General features: G+C 27.9%; 1 protein-coding gene across 3 annotated transcripts in view; it reads right to left on the bottom strand.

Annotated features, from left to right (window-relative positions):
- Positions 1-23,901, bottom strand: part of LOC107164300 (lachesin-like) — a 105,860-nt gene that overhangs the window by 16,492 nt on the left and 65,467 nt on the right. For all 3 annotated transcript variants that reach the window (XM_089226853.1, XM_089226852.1, XM_089226854.1), the window contains exons 5-6: positions 23,053-23,260; positions 20,244-20,399 (exon numbers count right to left, since the gene is read on the bottom strand). In XM_089226853.1, coding sequence (XP_089082979.1) covers positions 20,244-20,399; positions 23,053-23,260 — 364 coding nt within the window. The remainder of the gene's footprint in view (positions 1-20,243; positions 20,400-23,052; positions 23,261-23,901) is intronic.

Below are 23,901 nucleotides of genomic sequence, written 5' to 3'. Positions count from 1 at the left end.
TATACCTACCTATATTTATGTAAGCTCCCGTGGTGAGTGTCGAGTATAGATATTTTATTTTTTGGGTTATTTCGATAGAGCATAGAAACAAATCGAATAATAGTCGTTAGAGGAAAAGAATATTACTACTTTTATCGTTCGAAGATTACACTGGCGAGGGCAGCGATCGTTATTTGTTTTGCGGTCGGAGGATGTATTATATATCCGATAAGGCGGAATGTGGTAAACGCAATAATAATAATAATAATAATACGCATAACACTACAACAATAAGTATAATAAATCCATCGAGACATTTACATTTATTAAACATCGGCGGCAATCGTCGTTATCGATATGAATATAACTAAAATACTGCTAAAACCATACGATTCGGAAAAGTTTCGCTCGGCTTTCAACTCGGCCACCATTGCCTACGGTGGACCTCTGCCGCCGCCCCCGCACAACGGGTACCCTTTGTCGCCACCCCATCAGGAGCAGGGAAGGGTGTATATTACTATTATTATTATATAAGTATTACAAACGAGCGTTTAAAATGTAATAAAATATGTAAATATTATTCTTGGTCGAAAAGTTTCCACACGGCTCACTTTAGGCGATAGTAAATGCGACTAGGGTGGGCCGGGGGACGAGATGTCGTGGTGAGAGCCCGAGAGGAGCAACTTATGAATATTCATTGTAAAACGGTGTGGAGGAACTGTGCAATCTAATGTAATAAATATATATGTAGATTGCGTTTTTATACTTATTGCGCCGCCTTTTAATCATGACCGATGAAAATATAACGAATGCAAAAAATCATTGTCGTTTATATAGTATTGCTTTGATTCAGTAATACCTACGTTTCGCTCGCCTTTTGTTGAGAATAATAAAGCGAGTAGATCTTTTCAAATCTTAAATATTCGAGGAGCGCATAATAAGAAAAATGACGAAAATGTTTGAATTAAACGCGTTTTTATTTATCACGAATTATTCGTCAAGTCATTCTAAATACGCAAGTAAATTTTATAATTTTATTTAAAACAAAATGTTGATATATTATCAGTATTAGAACAAATTTCATCTACTTCAAGTTTTTCTGAACTATGAAGACACCGATATATAATTACAACAACAGAACAGAGAATACATAGTATAGACATTATTTAAAGCAAGGCTGTCTAACCTTTATAGGGAACACTAGGTCACATTGATACAAAGAGTAGAAGTTATGGCGGACCTCATACATTTTTATAATTATAATTAAAAATTGATTATTGCTATTCTTGTGAAAATAATAAAGCAATATCCGGATCGATTGAAGTTTTGAAGTTTCGTCAATCTTCAATCAACTTTCAATGTGCTTCTCTGAAAAGTGGACCTATTCAAATTTTTAGAGTTTTAAATATTTATTCATTGAAAAACAAAATCATGAATGATGTGTGATAGCGGATAACAATATATTATGTTTCTTTGGGTATATATTATAATTTTAAAAAATCGATTAAAGAGGACTGGTTCATTTTTTCTTTGGTTAAAAATCAAAATATCTCATTTTCACTCAGTATATTTTATTTGAAATTTAGTTTTAACAACAGTAATATCAACCGAAAACGGTATTCTATAGCTTACTATAATATGCTTACGAAAATCATGAAAACGGTACTTAAATTTGTTGACTACAATATTGAAATTTCAAAACACCCAAAATTAGTGTTTTGATGGAATTTTTCAGTTGATGCTTCTAATATTACAATACCAGTATTCGATTTTAATACCGCATCAACCTAATCTAGGTATTTCGGTATTTCAGTATTATGGTTTTTTTTTATGTATCAGTAATAATGTAATTTTAGAAACAATCAAAAACAAAGTATGTATTTTGTATAATAACAAATAGAGTAAAAAGAATTAAAATTTATAAAACTTTTAAATTTTATAACTTATAAGGATTGAAAATTTAAAACAAGGTTCCACGTAAGTAGTTAACTGTGCTGCAAAAAAAGTCTAAAGCTTTTTGTAACAATTATTTTAAGTTCAAATTTGGGATGAAATTAGTAATTAGTAATTACATATTAAATAACCAAGAATAACAATTTTCGTTATAGCATTGTAATTTAAAAATATTATTCGTGTGTACTTAAAATTTCTAGAGTATACCTTATATTCTAATAGTAATAATTAATGTCATTAATGTCTTATATTAATACTTTATAATAAATTGTATATACCTACTATGAATGACTGTGTGATGAGTCGTGTGCATAATGAATCTAATTTGATTAATTTGAAATTTATTTTATATGTACCTACTTAAATTTGATTTGAAATAATAGCAATATAATTAATATAGTATACAACTATAAAATATTCTTGACTGGCAAACCTTCTCTGCTCAGAATCGTTTTTTGTTTACAATGACCCACTTATTACCGTTTTTTTTTTTAGTTTTGATCATGCATCTCTCTGCTATAAAGTATTTTACCAATATTATATTATACCTACTTACTCGTTTACCGTTTTTATATTGCTAAATAATTTAATAACTTAAAAAAAATTAAATTCACCACTTCTTTAGGGAATATAGTATTTTTTCGATTAGTAGATGCCGTGCGGTTGACCCTAATTTTACCAGGATATAATATAATACACCGGCAGTATCCGAGTAATCTATAGGTAATTATACATTTATTTTATACGTCATAAAACGATTGAAATATAGATTTCAAAATTCAATAATGAGTTTGTTGGTCATTTTCTAAGGATTTTAACTCATCCAAGAGGGTAACATCTAACGAAAATTCGTTGATTGTATTAAGGGCACTCAGGGAATAATTTATATATTATATTTATATAGAAATATATATTCTCCAAAAAAATATTGTAGTTAATAATTGGATAAATAACTAATCCAGTTAAGTTAAATTATATTGGTTATACAAACCAATACATTCAACATAGTGGTATCATTATTTTATACAATTCGTTCTTTATAGCTTAAAAATATAGTCTAATGTTAATTTAATGAAATTCGGTGTATAATTGAATTATATTATTGTACTATCAATGATATTAATATAATAGTTTTACAAAATTGTTTCAAGTTTTTTTATTTTCATTTTTATATTGATATAGCCGTATAATAATAAATATCATAACTTGTAGTTACTGTTTACTCAATATAATCGCTTTTCAAAATTAAAAACTTAAAAACAACTTCGAAATATTTATAAAAAAAATACTTGAAATAAAAACGATGAAAAAATGTATTTATAAAAAATCTTACAATACTGTTAAAACTCCACTTCGCGATCCTTTATGGAACGCTATAATACTACTATGTATTATATAATCATATTTTTACTGCAGGATTACTTAATTACGAACACTGCAGATATAATAAACTTTTTATCGTAATTTTATTCGTGAGTTTATTTTCACATAATGCACTAAGTGTGTCTTCTATACGGATAAATATCTAAGATTACTATTAAAATCATTTTAATACTCTGTAATAAATGTCAATTATTCATTAATGTTTTAGTTATTTATATTACACACGATATAACGTTACTAAATTGTATATAACGCAACTTATGTTGAAGGTGTACGAATCTCACGAAGGAAGAATCAATTTATTTTTAACCCGTTGAGCTTTGTATGCGCCTATATCAGTAATATTTACATATATTTTGAGTATTGATATTTTTGAAACACAACTGTGTATCGTATAAACATTTCTATATGCTCCAAAACATTATGTTTTTATAGAAATAATAATAAATAAAAAAAAAACCAATTCTGAATAATTTATCGTACAAAAGTCTGAAATGTAAACTATATATAGTTGTTATACGTGATACTGTTGTTACAATATATTATTATTATATCTGTTAGAATTCCATTGAAAAATAAATACATACTATTTGATATTTATAATACGTTTTCGGTTTGATAAAAATATACGTTATCGATATGAATATTTTCCTACAATTTAATATCAGACAATATTATTATTTAAATGTTTTTGTTATTTATATATCAATCGTCGTTGTTCACTATGATATTCAAATCATCTTTTTAGTTTTTACGAACTATTATAAAACATTGAGAAAATAACGTTGTCTTGTAATGAATATCTTATTTTATTTCTATAGGAAATGTATAGTTAATTGAATTTTCATTAATAACAACGTATTAACGTCATCATAACTCAAGCCGAGAAATCCTCTTATATATAACACATATATTCTAGTCTCGGGAGCAATAAAGTTCATAATAATTAACAAGCGAACGCGTTTAATTAAAAACAAATCCTGCGTCTTGATCAAGAGACTCTTAAGATATTAATAATTGTTTTTTTTTTTTTTTATTCTTCAGTCTCTTTACTCCCCATAATGTATGCACTGACGCACTGTAGAATATAATGTCCTCCATTGTATTTGAGACGACGTTGTTAGTGATTGTCACAATTGCAATCCTAAGAAACCGTAAAGAAGTTGGCAAGCTATTATAATTTCTAGTACACTATGTGTATATATATATAAATATTATATCATACTTTATACTGTTTTACATGTTATACATCAACATCATATTTGGAGACGAAATGAAAACAAGATACGAGACGGAACACAAAAAGAACAATATCACGGACAAACAATAATATTTACGAGACTGTATATAGTTCTGAGATATGCGAAATTTACTACAAAGTTAAAAACTTACGTGGTACGTGTAAACGAAAAAACAAGTCTAAATAAATTAAATGAATGAACAGAACCAACGGATTACCAACACCCAAAGTTCACGTCCAGTAGGGATTTTTATAGTAATCATAAAATTAAAGGCGCACATATATTTTTGTCAATTGTATTGATACGAATTATATTAATTTTCCAGGCGGTTGTTTATGGTATCCTGTTCATAAATAGGTTTTTAATATTATGCAATTATCAAAAAATAATTAGATAATATGTATAGATTTTTCTATTTGTACTAATACGAATGGGAAATTTAATTCTTGTAATGAAAAAATATATATCTATTATTATAACTATAATATATTAAAAATCAATGATAATTAATAACCGTGACTTTGAATTCAGTCGGTTATCACTTAAAAAGTTGGCAGTTTTTTCTATCAAGGTTTAATTTGAATCCTTTATAATCAATGTCTGTAATAAGTATAATAAAATTATCTCCAATCACAATTGTCATTATGTACCTTGCCATAAACCAGGTGTTAATGCAGATATACACGTATTTTGGATTCTTATTCAAATACCATTTATAAATATAACTGAAATTGAATGAACTATTTGAATAAATTTTATATCGTTTTGATATTTACTAATTAACAATATAACTACATTAGACATATTTTACAGTTATATGGAAAGCGTATGAAATTAAACTGATAAGTATATAAACGAAGTTTTAAAAAAATGTTTTTTTTTTTTTTCATAGTGGCGATGAGGAGGTGATTTTATGTGTCCTGCACACTAAATATAATACCACATTCAAACCACCTCTGCTCGAGAGTTTCAAGTAAGTAGCCGCAGATCGTACGCATCTAAAGACAATTGATTTAAAAAAAAAAACCTATCGTCAAAGTCTAAGTCGTATGACAAACGCTTCATACACACGCGTCCATATATATATATATTATTTATATCTAAATCGTAATATGACGTGTGTGCAAACAAATATCATATAATCTTGTGTTATGCTTATATAATATATATATATATATATATATATATATATATATATATATATATATATATATATGTATACACCCCCGAACCTGTACATAATATAATACCTACGCTCGTTTCTGAGTTTTTCCATTCTCGACTTTACGAAAGGAGACAATATCGAACACTCGTCGCGTACGACAACGTGGCGAATTTTTATCACTGACTCATTCGCTTGAACGTATGGCAACAGCACGTTTGGACTGGCGTTCGAGCGAACAGACATTTCGGACGTAAATATAATATCTTATTTTCTTTTTCGTTTGTTTTATTTTCTCTACCGGAAACGCGCAATAACGTTCACGGCCGTTTATCTTTGGCGTGAACGTATAATATACATTATGATATTATTTATGTTACCTACCCTATATATAAATACAATATGTTAAACCCTTAAGGTACACTTCATACATATTATAGTATGATAATATGAGAGAGCCTAGATTTTAAAGGCAGAGGAGACACTAAAATTACGTTATTTACGTAAAAATGGCAAAACAAAATTCAAAAGAAAAGCTCTTAAAAATATTTCTATTATATCATAAATATAGTTTTATTAAATGCGAACAAATTAATTTATTGACTATGCAAGGAGAGAACTTTCCTAATAGTTATAATAATATATTTAGATGATTTAATATTACATATTTTAAATATAAATATTTAAATGAAAAAATAAATATTTATTTGTCTCCATTGCATCTCATATGATATACCTACGCATTTTTATTAATGTACGATATCAATGGAATAAGTTGTCCATTGGTCAGAACCCTCCCTCCCCAATATTTGTAAAAGTAGAAATATTTTAGGGGTTAGGTAATAACAAGTGTTCAGTATCTATATTTTAAAAAACGTGGGACCCAACCCGCTCCCCCCGAATTGTTTTTTCAGTTACGGCCTTGCCTAGAAGACGATACAATCTTTAATAAATGATATTAATATAATTCTAATATTATATTCAATATTTAAGTGTCTTTATTGCCGTCAATAAACTAAATTTATTGTCACCTTTATTACTTGCACTACTTAATACGATTTTTTTTATTAGAATTAAGCCTCGGCAACTATGGCCATTGGCAACAATGGGTTAATACGATTATATACGGATATAATGTGCTATTATAATAAAATTACTATTTAAATAATATAACTTTACAGAATTAGGTTTTTGACATTCCTTTAATTCCTCTCTCTCTCACACACACACTCCAAGAATATTCTCCTCGATTCCCAAAAATATATAATAGTGTAGGGATTTTATCCAACAACAACAACAACAACAAAAAGTTTGTCAATAGCTTCCAAAGTGAAGTTTCTTCTCGTGTGAATTTTTCACTGTTAACTAAATAAATACATGTGACAACAAATTTTAAATTTTAATTACTTACAGATATTGTCGAAGCTAATTGTTTACAAAGTTTCTTAATAAAAAAAAAAAAAAAAAAAAATTACTTACAGATTGTAATTTTTTTCAAATAAAAAAATATGCTTTGAACTCTGAATTTAGCTGATGATTTCATCATTTTACCCTCTCATATTGGTAGAAACTCATTTCTTAATCGCTCTTAATAAGGCACTGATTCACAAGTTGCAATTATATTATTTTATTTACACCTTAATTAATAAAACTTTTAAGTTTGTAGAATATTATAATATTTAATAACTTTGAACTTTTAATATTTCAAATACTAATTGTTGCATATTAAGACACGTGTCTTTAGAAAAGTACACATAATCTTAAATAATTTTGTAGTTTTTGTTACGAACCTTAACATTTATTTGAGTTGTGGAGTCGTGTAATGTAACGGAAAACCAAATAACATAATAGAACTAACACAACAATTTATAATAGTAAAAAAACTTTTTAAGAATAAATATTTTAATAATAGTTCTTATCTTAAGATTTTGAGTGATCATAAATTCTAAATTACGGTAGAATATATACGAGTATATTATATAGTAATGATATAAAAACAATATAGCTTAATTAATTAAATATCAAGCAGGATTTTACCAACAACCGACAGCGTATTAGGTTTAATAAATTATTATAAACAAATATTTGTTATAAGTTATCTTACAAAGTTGTTTGGAAGTTTTGTTTCATTGTTTTAAATCTACTATTCAGTTTTTGAAGTGATGTTGTTGGAAGAAGATAAAGTATTATGATTAAAGCATATAATTTTAGCAATGATTGTTAAGCTAAATGTAATATAACATGTATTCAGATTAATTCATAATTTTTATTAAAATTGTTTACAAAAGTTTAAACTATGATGTGATGAAGTAACATTGTAGAATGTTTAACAAAATATAAAATAATACAGTAAAGGTGTTATATAATAATATAATATTCTTCTATGTAGGCATGTAGCTAAGTCTAAACAAATTATATTTAAAAAAATGTATTGCATATTAATAGTGAAGTATTAGATATGATTATTTAGATTAAGCATTTAAGAATGATTATAATCGCTAACATTTTTTACACCTTTTTTCAGGACATAAATTTTTCTTAACCATGCAACATCATGACGTATTCCGTTTTGTTGTATTTTGTCTGCAGTCTGATGATAGTTTTTAGGAACAATTAAATATATAAGAATTCAAATGTTGTTTACTATAATACCAAAAACATGGGCTTAATGTTAAGCATTGATACTAATGAATATAAATATAAAAATGATATACAACAAGAAAACATATCGAAAATATCAAAATTTAAATCAATCAAAATTATGAAAACAATTTGTATCAAAAATATGCATGAAAGTAACAATACCTACCTAAGTATTAAAAATATAAGCATTAGAGGCAGTTTTAAATATATTATACCTACATATTGAGATAACATTTTCAATGAGGTGTTATTAAAACAAAAACCATTAAGGAAACTATCAAAGTTTCCTCTTATTGCTTATGCGAGATTTATATTTTATACCTTGTAAATGTGAAGCGGGGTTCTTGGTTTACTTTGACAACGACCAAGTTCATGAAAACTTAATGTAGTGTATAAACTATAAAGTATTCGGTCGCCTAACGTATTGAATAATATCAAACTCGCACAAACGTTATTCGATCAAATCTATTTCTCATGAGTTGTCGATGGAGTCTGGTGGCCTGATAAAAAATATATTTTGCACTCGCAACTTTCTGGGCTAATCACATAACCCCACGATTGGGCGTAGAGTGTACAAACACGTCAATATGGCAGTAAAGGCGCCTATCTAATTCTGTCTGTAATATTACATTTAAGTGATTATGAAACGTGTCTTGTACACTGCAAACACTGAATATTTGATCCACATAACATAATACTTCACCTAAGTGTAGCGTTACAAGCCTTGTTCTTATATGTAATATGCAAGTTAAAGGTATACATTGCCTGAACGTATAATATTATCGTGTTTTAAACGTTCGAAACCTCAGAAGCTCGTCCGTACCTACTTCTAAAATCATAAAGCACGCTAAGTGTATTAAAATATTATGTTCTACAATTCGAATGAAATATTATATTACATGAACATTCTAAGACGATGATTTAAACGTAAATGCTGTTTGATGGTGTGAAATTTACTGTATTGTACGAGTGCAGGTGCCACGGGGACCCATGGCCTTTATACACATTATCTATAAGTATGTATTCTTAAATAAATTAATATTACAACAGTGTTATGAGTGCAATAAACGATGTAAGACTACGAATTACACTTAGCACGCAAAGGCGTTAATACACAATTATTATACAACATAACATAATTACGTAAGGAAAAAATATAAAATAAATCGTATATAGTCGCAAATATATCGCATTTCGTCTTCTCGAAAAGGTATTTTGTAAAACAATCACGGTTCTGAAGGTCTCCCCTCATCGGCATCTGTGTAGCGGAATAAGTAGAACATTATCAGTGAAAGTATGAATGCGAAATAATACTTTCATCTTTGGTGAACCTTTAAAGCCGCGTGTGAATTTATCGCTTGTCAGTGCTAATTTTCGATCCTAAGAACGAATTATTAATAACACACGCTTGCTATTATACCGTAATCGTTTAAAGTTTGGTGTCATGTATAGCAGTATAATAAACACGTTAGTAAAGTATATAATATTATACAGAGTAATACATTAAATATGCTCACCCCTAATTTTCCATTCAAAAATTGATTTATTCAAATTTTGATTTTTAGATTTTTCAAATATATTTATGAGATTTCAAATTATACTGTTTTTTAGTATTGCTTGAAAAGTTTCCTGCCATGATGTAAATTTTAGTTTTACAAATTAGAACTTCCTTCACCTTTGGTCTGTAAGTTATTTTGTAGATATTTCAAAAAAAAAATTAAGTTTTAACGAATAGTTTTAGAAAGAATATTGGATATTCTAATATTTATTATATTCGGGCCATCTTAAAAATTATAAACACTAAAATATTACTAAAGTTTTCAAATTAATTGATTGGTATAAGACGCATATAAAATTTTCATTAAGAAAATAACAATTTTCATCAAATATAATATTTGTTATATTGTATAACACCTAACATTTGCTATAAAAAATAATAATAATAAATAAATAAATAATATTATTTTATTTTACTAATTCTAAATAAGATAATCATACTTTTTTAACATAATAATAAATAAAAATTACAATATTTTTTACGTTACATTTGTTACAACTTACATTCTAACTAGTTTCAACGAGCACAAAAAACATATATTATAATATGATTAGATTATATTATATGATTTAATGTTTTTCTCTAATAGTGGAGAAAAATTAAACACATTTAAAATGAATTTCGTGTTGCCTAGCTTTTTTAAAATGATTTAAATAGTACAATTAGCACAATAATGATCAACCATAAAAATGATATCTATTCATGAATAGATATTAGTTAACGCATTTATATGAACACTAAATGCGTATTGAATTACAAAACTTTTGATTAATATGTTCAACCACGATTTGTTTCAAACGCTGCAGCGATGACAAAAAACAATATAAGTAAATATTCCACGACACCCACATCTGATAATAATATATATAAACGAAACAAACGAATAACAACAAAAATGTATTACCCTTTGAGGCTTTGAACTTTCAAAAACATCAATTCGGTACCATATAATATTACGTCATGAATTTACAACGCCACCATGGGTAATAATAATAATAACACTTAGTGAACACACGCTGGAATGACGATCACAATATTTTTATACTTCGTTCAATCCACTTTGTTCCATTTATCGATTTCGTGTTCGAACAAATCGCATGTTATTTCCTCGTATATGCGCGTAATATATAAATTAAATTACTGCTGATACCAAAACCGGATGTATACCGCTTATTATTATATTGGGATTCGGTACACTGCTCATTTCCGTTGGGGCGAAATCTCTGACCAACAATGACGGCGGTGACCATATTTGTAACGTTATATTTATGAGAAAAAATGTCGAAGTGATGGAAAAAATAACATTGTACACGGCGGAAATAATTCGGGGTAAGTTCACACACACGTACATATATATGCGATGTGGGAAAAAGATACACGGCACATGGACCGATTTCCCGGAGGGCATAACAGCAGTGCAGCAGCGGTGGTGGTGCAGTATATATAGGTGGAATCGTAGGAGAACGGTGACGCCGCCGCCGCCGGTGACCGGGGTTTTAGCAAATCTGTCTAGCCGAATATCTACCTCGGGGGGTTGTACATATGTGTATATATATATATATATATATATATATGTATATGCATGACACATACATACGTACGACGCCCTGTATGTGTATATTTATACATCGCGCGTTCCCGCGACCATCAAAAAGATATACTGACCGGTGGAAAAGAACAGTCGTGGAAGGCGGGACACAAACGGACGAGTGTGTGTGTGTGTGTGTGTGTTGGTGGGTGAGTTGGTGGGTGGGTGTGTATGGGTGGAGGTTCGTTATGTTTTCCCGAGCGACCACCGCCGTCGTTCGGACGTAATATATAAATTGCTCGGGGCACACAGGCTTTTCGGTACGGTTTTCCCCAAAGGCAACTATGGGAAGCGTGGAGGTTTGAAGTCGTGGAGCAAGTGCAGTGCTAGGAGATATTCGGATATGTATCGTCTGTGTATTACATACACCAACGCAAGCAATCGCATACACACACACGATGATATGTAATACGTGCGTATTATACGTTTACACAAAAAGATTTTCAGTATATGAGTATATGACCAACACGAGTTTTCCAAGTTCGTCTTACGGGTGTATTACTGCAGGTGCAGCAGTTGTAAACAAGGCCATATTTAGCAATTATCTACCCGGGGGCAATAAATATAAAAATCCGATCCAATTATAAAGAAAAAAAGATGAAGGTATAAGTTTTAAATTATTATATAATTATTATTATTATAATTGATTGTCATTTTTATGTCACTTTTGAAGGTGTATACAACATCTAAGGACGTGTTTTTGTTTTTAATGATGTGATAATATCTTAATCATAAACTGTGATAATTAATTACAAAATAAAAATTTATTATTAACGGTTGGGAATAATAAGGTTATAGAGGATTGTAAGAAGATTAAAACATTTAAAAAAATACAAATTTTAAAAAAATCAGCCGCATGCAATCACCTAAACACGATCCTGGTTGTATCTCATCGCCATTCATCAGTCAGTACATATTATTTACAAGCGAAATTCAAGGGAGGATCATTACGGAAAAAAATAACTTTGTGAAATAAAATAAAGTAACTATGACGTCACTACTTCCAATTATAACGTTACATATAATACGTATAAAAATATATGTGTGTATACGAGCGGGTCATTATACCTACCTACCCGCAAATCGATCCCGTCGGGTATGGACATTCGTTATATTCTACCTGTGGTTTCGGTGTCGTACATAAGTACCGAGAGTTGTGCCGCAAATCGCAATTAATGAGGATTGAGGGTGGATAGAAAGAGTCATATATCATGCAGTCGTTGGGACCGTTTCCTACGCATAGGTATAAGGTTTTTTTTTTTGGACTAAAGAAGTGGCAATGAAGTTCTAAAAGTGAACACAAGTCAAATGAGAATTCAACGGTCTCAAGCCTATCATGCAGTCACAAATCTATATTTTGATTTTGAACACTGTATAGAAACACATTTTTTAAGTTTGTTTAAATACCAAATTTATACAAATGTATGAGTTTATATCATTACAGCGTATATTGACAGTATTATAATATCTATGTGGAAATATGTAGCCGACTGCAGTATACATAATTAAGGTGGCCAATATAAAGTAATGTAATTTTAAAAATTAATATTTGATTCATTACAATTAAATTTAATCTTTGTGTTAAATAAAATAAAATTTATTTTATTACGTCTATAACGTCTATAACTACGTCCTATTTGGCCAATACTCTTAAATTAAAATTCAAACATAGGGTTCGGTAACACTGGTTTTGGATGTCTGCAAATATGCAGCCGGTGATTTTATATTACCTTTAAGGTATAAAGATATTTCGGTATGATGATCACCATTTGGCACAACAAATACTATTTATGTATCAAATAATAATATTATATTCACTAATAATATGTATAAAAATGAAAGCATTTTTACGAACGAAACTAAAATATGTTTAGGTTTTATGCCAACAACTACAATACCTACCGTCAATAAAACAAGATAAAATTGTAAAAATGGAAATATTTTTTTATCGTTATTGCGCTATTATCAACTACGTTATATTTTAATAGCCACAGAATGACGGAATCGTGTACCTATAGTTAATCATTATTCATTAAAAATGTGTGTTGACGGCTTTAGATTTTCCGCGTTGTGAAAAAACCCCATTCACCCATTTAAATTTCGTTTAACTAACAAAAACATTAGCTACACTTTTGACAACGTGCAACGTATTGTACAACTATGTTTTGCTTAAAAACCCTCAGCCGTATAATATCTGTTAAGCATCAACCTATGATGATGTGTTAGCTGAAGTGGACAAGTTAATACAATTTAATAACGCAAAATTAAGTGAAGACAGGGTAGTTATTATGTTTTAAATGTATTGTTAACAAATAACAAATTTAATTTACTAATTTCTAAGTTAATATGAAAAAAATCACCTAACATAGTTTAATAAAAGCCGATTTACTTTTTTAATTAGTACGTGGATTACATTAAGATTATTTTGTGCCTATCATATTATGTATAATAGTATTTTATCAACAAACATTGAGAATACATAATACTTTTTCTATTATTAAGTATCGTAATATGTAATATTAGAATGTTTTATTATATATTATTAAGTGTTATTAAATTATATTATATTATATTAGTGTGTACTGTGTAGTAAAGTGTTACTGCTGGGTAACTACTCCCTTCCAGCAATTCACAGCCAATACATATTTTTCTCCCACATGCTTATTGTAATTATTTATGTTTACAGATTGTATATTTTTCTAATAAACGTTAAAAATAAAAAGTGTTTAATGATTAATATAAAAATCATTAATATACTAAATTTCAAAAAAAAATATACAACTTGATAGATTATTTTTAAATTGAATGAAAAATGTTGAGATATTTCGACAGTCAATTAAAATATTTAAGTTATTAAATTAAAGGAAAATTAAGTAGTTAGTCAAGTTATAAAGCTGCAAAAAAACATTAGCTTTTCAACTGGTTAACTATCCTCACCTTTGTCGTTGGGTAGGTAAGTGTATGGTTTTCGGCCCGAGGAGGTCTTATGACTTACGAGACAGCAAAAACACTCGCAGGTCGCCCGCGTGCTTTGAGTCCTTGTAATATTTTCGTCATCGTGTTTTCAATGAGCCCAATTTTAATTCGATAAGCAATAACAGTTAAATTGTACGTTCAGCACAGTAGGTACGTTATTTACAAATACACACGACAGTGTAAAGTGTGCGAGGCTAATAAAATGCACCGTGGCCAATATTAACAGCACACGAATATGTATTAAACGACGACGGTAGCAGTTTTCAGTTTAAAAAAAAACTGTGAATTATATATTATTGCAGTTCAAAACGTTTTCGCACCGTATTTACGATCACAGTATTTTTCGATTTGTATAACGATATTCTTAGCTGTTTAGAAACGGTGCAAGTCTGGGGTGACGAGTCTTGAACATTTTCAATTTTATAGATAAAATTTAGAAGTTTGAACACACTACACACACACAAACTAAAACAAATTTATTCATACGTATTTAATGTCACTTAAAAGTAATAAAATAAATCTTCAAACTTTTATACTTTTATGACCATTATTATTTAAGTTTTAAACGAGAACACTGAAAAATACGATTGCGTGATATTTATGCTCGAGTCGTAATATAATATTTCTTTTTTTTATTCTGATAATAAAACGAAATGTTACACATTTTAAAAAACCAATGTTTAGCAGAAAATAATTTCCGATTAATAATTGATGATAATAAATACTGTAACGAAATGAAGAGCGGCCAAACTTTTTGAGAGTTATTTATTATAAAACTGCACAAAACGTAGCATTCGTATAATTTATTATCGTTTTGTAAGCCTATCCTAAAACGGGAAATACGGAATCGGTTCTTGAGCCGAAATAAAGTGGAAAGAATTGGTTCCCAATAAAAATTGCTATCATAAATAGAGGCGTAATAAGAAATTTGTCCAGGGGGTTGAGGGGGAATAGATATTTATTTAAACATAAAGTACTAAATTTTCAAGTAGGTACAGTGGTGCGTAGTTGCCGGGAGTACTATTTTATAAGAAATTCTAAAGTCAATAGATACGCAAAACGTTTTAATATATATATTTTGTCATGATATCAGCATATATCCTACAAGCCACAAATTAATAAATACATATTAGCTTATATAATATGTTCTCTTATCGATCTTTCCTCCTCATCAGGGGAATGATGAATCATGAGCATAATAATTAAGGATAATCATACATCTGTTCAAATTGGTTAATATCACATATACAGAAGTTAGCGATATTTTTAAAATATATTTACTGTGATTGTTCGCTTAAAAATATAGGTAAGTAGAATTTATATCTATTTTAAGATAAAATGTAAACTGTTGAGAATCGTTTGAAAGAAAAAGTGTTAATTTTATTCAGCCTGCCAAAGTTTATTTTTATTATTGAAAAATATACCCAACTAGTAAATATATGGTAGGTATATACTATATATATATAATAATTAATTTTTTATTTCTTATATTAATTATTTTAAACTTATTTGATATTTGGTTTATTCTATTATTATATGTATCTTTAATTATTTAATAGCTTATTGCTTATAATTGTATATTACATAGATTAATTAGTAACAAAAACGTAGTCGATTTAATGTGCAATATTTTTTCAGTATAAGTTGAAAAAACTTAATATTTATATAGTTTTATTAATAAAATGAAAGTTCATTGGACCCAGTTCATAGGTTTGCCCGGGATCAACTAGTAGGGAGCCCATGTAATATCGCCTGTCCATTAGGCCAATTTGAATGAAAAACAAAATACAAAATCTGATTTCAATATAAACTGATGCGGTAAAAATCGTCTTTGAATAGACAACATTAGCAGAGAACATTTCAAAAATGTACATACGTAGCATTCATGAAGGAGTCACGACAATATATTATACTCGTTTAACAGTTAACAGAGACATGCAAATACAGTTGACGGGAAAATAATGGGTCACGTGGGTACACATTCTAACATGGTACAATGAATAATTTGTTACTTCTTTATACGGAGTAGTTTGTGTTTAACTCGCTCTAGCAGTTTAAGTATGAAGTCAATTAAAAAAGCAACTAAATGGACAAAAAAGTTTTATCTTCAAACATTTTTAACATGCCTGAGATAAATTGCTGCTTGACAAATGAGCATTAAATAGATAATAATATAAGTGCAAACGTACGATATAAATTTACAACTATTTTATACTAATCATATAATAAATAATTACTAAACTTTAAAACGTCTAAGTATTTAGACTTCGTCTGTGACTTAATATTAATTAATTGCCAACCATAACACTGAATTTATAAATTTTACTACAGTTATTTTTAGTTGAACAATATATTTATATGGAAAAAATGTGATAACAATTTTTTTCTATTATAACATGATAATTATTCAAAATATTGTATACGTAGTACACGGTTGACTCTCCAAGCATGCACACCCCTTTTTCTTCTTCAATAATATAGTAATTAAAAATCTATTTTTTGAATTTTAAAATATTCTTAAAGACCATAATATTTTCAAACACTTAAGATTAGTTTGTAGTACTTAAAGAATATCCCGTGGAGATACAAATTTATTATTTTTCAAACGAGAACCCCCTTTCCAAGTGTAAATTATTTCTTTTTTTTATTATTATTAAGGAAAAAGCCTATCGGTAACGTGACCATTGGCTTGTTTTTGTAAATTATTTCGTGGATTATTGTTCTGAAAAATTTTTCGTATCAGAATCAATAAAATTTTAAAACTTTAGGAACTAGAATATGTATTTGTAATGAATGTCCCAAATATAATAAATACTAGTTCAAATATTACACTTATTTTAGATTTTTTTAAAACCATTTTTAAGAACTATAAATTATAATCCTTAGTACAGAGTACAGACATTTTAATAAGTCAGAAGCTACTCATTTAAATTTTGAATTAAGTACATACAATTTAAAAAAAAAAATCATTTAATAGATAACTTACACTTAAAAAAGGGAAATTCTATGTATCACCGAAGAAATTCCTTAATCAATACGAACAAATTGTCTTGCTTATATTTAAAAATCCAAAAAACAAAATTTGAATAAATTAATTATTAAAGGAAAAAATTGGGGTCAGCATGATTGGTGAATCCCCCAGTACACAAAACCTCTCTAAAAGAGTTCATAAATATTTAAGATGTCCAAAAAAACTATAAAATAATTTATTTATCTATTTATAATTAATCGAATGTATTATTGGTTTAAAACATAGACTAACTATAGTAAATATTAATAAATATTAAATCAATCGATACTTTTAAATTATTTTATTATTTTTATAAAGTAAATTATTATTAAGCTTAGATAGATATAATTTAATTCAATTTTTAAATTCATTACAATCTCCAGAAATAAATCAAAACAACTTTTGTTGGCAACAATTGTATTCTAAATACTTTTTTCATTTTGTATAAAGATTATTTTCTGAAAGTTTTCTTACACAATTCATTGCCAACATAATTAAATTTTCCAAACATACTTTTTCCTTCAAAGAAAAAAAAATAGGAAATCGATAAATATATATAATGAAATAGTTTTAATGTTCGCATTTCAAAGTATGAAATTAAAACAACAAGATTTGATTGCTCTGATGAAAAATTACCACTCCACTCACATGGTTTATTTTCAACTATCACCTATCAATATAAATTCATAATTTAAAAACAGAAAAATCATACAAGGGATCGCAATATAATTGCATAAAAACAATGTTGAAATTATCATCACATCCAGGATGAGCCATTAAAATTTATCAAAAATGTGCAGCAAAATTATGTATGTATTTTAAAAATGTTCCCTAGAGAAATATATTATTTTATTATAATAGTATATATCACTTCAAAAGTCTTTATCAGTTAATGTGTTGTTATTTTTTTCTCCATGGTCAAAATAATCAACGACAACAATATTATATTAAATCTTAATTCGAAAAAATTATAGCACAGTGGTAAATTAAATTTTCGACATCGCTAGCTACTACCACCGCCACCGCACTACCCCTAACAGTCTAACAACACCACTGCTGACATCATCACCACTACCACCACCAACAACAGCGTATAATAACAAAAGTTTTAACCCTTGAAAGTGTAATCCACTAAATTCCGTACATAAATTTAAATATTTTTAACGTGAGCACATATTATAGGTTACACCGAAACTTACAAACCACTTCTCTAACCTTTGTATATTATACTAATGCATATAACAGGATTATAACTTTTTATAAGAGGTATCTCATGCACGCGATTACATGTATACATTTTACTTTTATTGTAATTTGGTAGCGAAACAATACCGGAGTGCGTACACATGCAAAACAAAAAAAGTTTATTTTTTTTTATTATTATTATTGTTGCTAAGCTCACGACGACTATTGCGTATTACACGCTGTTTATTATATCAGGTTCGGGACTGCAGAAAATCGGTCGAAAGAAATTGAAAGTATATGATAAAACGGCCAATCGTGTTAAGCTTATAATATTCTGTGATAGTGTGTATACATTATGCGGTACACACTATACAAAAATCATAATAATTTAAATATTGTTTTCTCTAATCACGCAACAAAATTATCGCAATTAAATATAATAAAAGAAAGTAGTGCGCGTGCGATTATTACCCCCACCGTGGTCGCTGGCTCGTATAAGTTAAAAGTTAGCATATATTCATGTTATAATATAGTTCATCTGGTACAATGTACTTATATTTTTTGTAACCTCGAATTTCATCATAATTACACACACAAACACACCTACAATATCAAGAATAAACGAGTTCAATTAGGAGATTGACGAACGTGACGCGCGTATTGGTAACTTTAAGACAATCGGTCGCTACAAACATCGCGTTTAACACATTTCTGATGGTAAAATAACAGTAATAATAATTCATAATATTGTAATTATTTTTTTCAGTATATCACAGTACCTAGTTAAAATCGTTATTTATTACACAAACGAGTTCGTTCATCAATCGAAATGAAAAATCAATACAAGCCGGTTAATTTTACCATATCTGCACGTCAATCACATGCAAAGAGGTAGGTGAATATACTGATAACAAAATAATAATATTATGTAACGCTTATATTGATATAGTTTCAGATTGTTAACATATTTTAAGCACATATTATTAATGTACTGAGTGATTATTTTATCGAATACCTAACACACAATATTTCAAAAACATAACTTTTAAAATATATTATTTTTACAAAAATATATATTTAAGACTTGGTAATTACCCTTTTAATATTTACAACTTATTGACTACCTACCTACTGGTCTGAAATTTGATTTTTATACATTACCTATCGAAAAACTACTTATAATATTATTCTTCAAAATATAAAATGAAAAAAGTATATGTTGTCATTCAAAAAAGTAAAAACTTGAAGAATGATATCAATGAATAATAATAAATAATTTTTTTTTTCAAAAATAATGTAAAAAAAAAATAAGAAACTTTAATAGTTCTTAAAACAACGAATGTTCTTAAATTAAATAATCACCTATAATGTATTAAAATATACATCTTATATAATATATACTAAAATGTTTCCACATAGATTACTATTCCCCACCGCAATATTTATTAAATATACATATAGGAATTATAGGATACACCCTTGTTATCATAGCGGCATCTGTATCGTCATATTATTAATATTATTATTATTATTATTATTATTATTATACGGTATCGTGTTCATACCTGTGTCTCCGTTGTAATTAATATCATCGCCGTCTTCCCTCCGCCACATCACATACGGTTCTGGGTATCCGGCAGCTTTGCATATTAAAGTAGCATTATTTGCTTCACGCACTACCATGTCAGTGCTCGTCTCCTTGTCTATGATGCTCGGGGGTACTTGAAATCAAAAAATCAAAACAATTAAACATTTTTTTCTACTTATTTATGAACATGCATAGAATTTCAATTCAATTTCAATTGTTAGTTTTATTTGTGTTTTTTCTCTACAATACTTTTACGCTTTTCGTCAATGCACCATAATATAAGATATACCTATAACTCATGACGTCTTCACTTTAAACTATAATAATTTTATGTTATAGTTTATTAATAGCATAACAAATTAACATCGACAATAATCGATTTTGTGTATTTTACCAAGGTTCTAATAACAAATCAGGTGTTTCATTCGTACCTATTAGTAATCAATTTTAAATACCTACCTAAATGATTTTTTCAGCGTAAATTAGTAATAATATATCAATTAGTTTTCTTAATTGCAGTAATAATACTATAAGTAACTATTTTCTAGAATGTCAAATTCAATTTTGTATCATACACGATATGATTAATCATTATACCTACTTTTGATATTGATATAATGGCATAAGTACATAAATATTATGTAAAATACCATGTCCTATATTTTTTGTTTAAACTTTGAAGAGGAAAAAATTATGGATTAATGCTACTATGGTCAACCATTACAGTAGTAATCGGTGACGTTCAACTTAATTTGAATTACACTCAAAATAACAAAATGAATTAAGTGACACAATTCAATTCCACTCTGCACACAGCGTACATAATAAGATGTACATTCGTTTAAACTATATTATAATTACTATATAACAAACATTACATTTAGTTATAATCACATATCTTCGATTATTGCCCTTTTAATTCATATAAAAATTAAAGATTTCATAATTCATCTGAATTAATGGAAGAAAAGCGTTAATTTTTTGAAAGCATTTATCATTTTTGATTGGCTACTATAAACCATTTGAAATTCACCCTCAAATGTTATAATTGCAAAAAAAAATATATAACCTGAACGAATTATAATTACCAAGTCTGAAATTAAACCCCACTCCGCCAGTTCCAGCCATAGTATTATAGTTTTATGTTGGGGTGACATTGATTTATCTCTTAAATATATTTTATAATTTTATTGTTTAAAATATCATTACTACTGAACTATCATTATTACTATACATTGTATGGTTTACTTTCCAATCTATTTGTCATTTCTGTGGTGAATCTCTTAACAATTATAATCCATATCCCCTAATTACATAATATACGGGATGATACAAATAACGTAGACACTAATTATTTCATAAGACACAACCATTTATGAGAATATTTCTTTTACACAATAATTATAAGGCATTACATAATAACTGTGTGAACTATTATTTTTATTATTTTAAAATTTTTACTTTTACAAAAGATAACATTCATTTTTAATGCCATATTACTAAACAGAATATTATTCGAAATATTTTAATCTATAAATATAAAATGTCAGACAAGTAGTTTATTCGTTATTAGTATTTATAGTTGTAATGAGTTGAGAGGTGGATCAACATGCGTGGTACTCCTGTATTACAATCGACTCATCGAAACATTTAAATATATATAACCCATAAAATCCTCGTTCAAAATTTGATTCTTAAGTATCGATTTATGTACCCCAAAAATTATCTGCTTAGTAATAAGAAATTGAAATTCATGTTATTAAAAAAAATAGTGAACAATAGGATTTAATTAAGTAAACGCTTCTTTTTAAAGACCTAAAATAATGTAAAAACTTTAGTAGGAACTTGCCTATAATGAACGTCTTGCGTTTAAATAGTATACAATACCTGTTACTTATATGTGTAACACAATTTCCAGAAAAATAATGCAGATTAAAAATGTGCAAGTAGTTTTTTCTTGGTAAGTCTAGTATCATAATATTAATGAAAGATTAACAAAGGTATTATTAAAGTTATATAATACAGAAATTATGAACATATTTTCTTGACGTTGAATATTCATAATTTTATCCTTTGGTTCATTTTTATACATGTGTATTTAAAACTCGCTACTATTAGGCAAGTATTGAACACACAAAGTAATTCACCATCACCAAGCATGATCGCCCCTACCCCTCCCAAATCATTTTTCTTTAAATAATGCATATTTCATTCAATATATGATCTTCAGAAATTTTAAGTAGGTTTACTTAAAAGCTATAATTTAAAATATTTATATTAGCCATTCAAAGAGTTTTTTGATTTTACAAGCTATATATTTTTATTCGAACAACATACTGATATGGTATAACAAATCTAAAAATTGAATAGGAAGGATGCGTATGATTAAAAATTCCAAAAATCAAAATATGAATAAATAAAAAATTGAAATAAAAAATAGGAGTAAGCATGTTTGTCATATCACCCTATGTCATATAACCCAGTCAGTGCTAGAATATTAAAATGGTATCACGCTATTGGTTTTTTATTATATTTTGGACTAATTTTCTAATAATTTGATATTATTTAGAACTTGGAAAATTGCCAAAACTTTACAAGCTCAACTAATTCTATTGAACTTGATACTTTCGAATTAAAACATGAAATAAAACAAATAACATTAATTAATAGATCAAAAGTTAAGAGTTGTTTTATTTTGTCATTTTTGTGCAATATAACGAAACCCAGCTATCGAGTCAAAATACAATACATGAACGAATGAAGTAAAAAATAATTCGTATACTTACCGACCACTTGCAAGTACCCTTGTCGACTTCTCATCGGGTCCGTGTTCACTTGACACATGTACCATCCCCGATCTTCTTCGTGCACATCTCTAATATGCAAATACCAAGATCGGTGATCGTTGTAGGAAAGCGTTACCCTAGGATTTTGGGTAATAACGTTGTGGTGAATGGACAAAATCGTCTGCGTATCTACCCTGACCCATGCGACCTACAAGAAAAAAAAAAGGCTGGATTGAAAATAAAATGCTAAGAATCTTCAATAGAGAACAAAACGAGAGTATTGAAGTACTGCACGTGCATATTATAAATTCAAGTATATTCCAATTCTAGAGACTGCAGTGATTATTGAAGCATATCGTAACTCTCAATCGTAAATAATACATATACAAAAGATGCACTAATAAAGTCTCATATACGATAAAAAAATTATGTAGGTATTATACAGGATATTCCACGAGGATTTAGTCATTGCGATATCTCACGAAATGATAGATATATCAAAATTCTGGTTTTGTAATAAGTCTCACAGGAACAAGAATTACAATTATTTTATTTAATATTTGGGTAAAAATTAAAAAAAAATTTTTATTTACTTATTTCCAAAAAAATTAATTTTTTTCAACAAACTTTTAAAAAACTATTAAAATTCAATAAAATATATAATTGATGGAAACATCTAAGGTCATTGAGAAGTTTTACAAATGTCGTCTATAATACTTTGCCATCCGATATTTCATATAATATTGCTGCATGTTCTCAGTATTTTGATATTTTTTTACTTTTTAAAAAACTGCTGTAGGAATTCCAAAAATGACTTCTATGAAATACCATCAATATATAATGTATATA

Source organism: Diuraphis noxia, unplaced genomic scaffold (assembly GCF_037042655.1).
Source record: "Diuraphis noxia isolate RWA-SAM2 unplaced genomic scaffold, SU_Dnox_SAM2 contig0004, whole genome shotgun sequence".
Taxonomy (NCBI): Eukaryota; Metazoa; Arthropoda; class Insecta; order Hemiptera; family Aphididae; genus Diuraphis; species Diuraphis noxia.
This window is presented reverse-complemented; position numbering and strand designations above follow the sequence as displayed.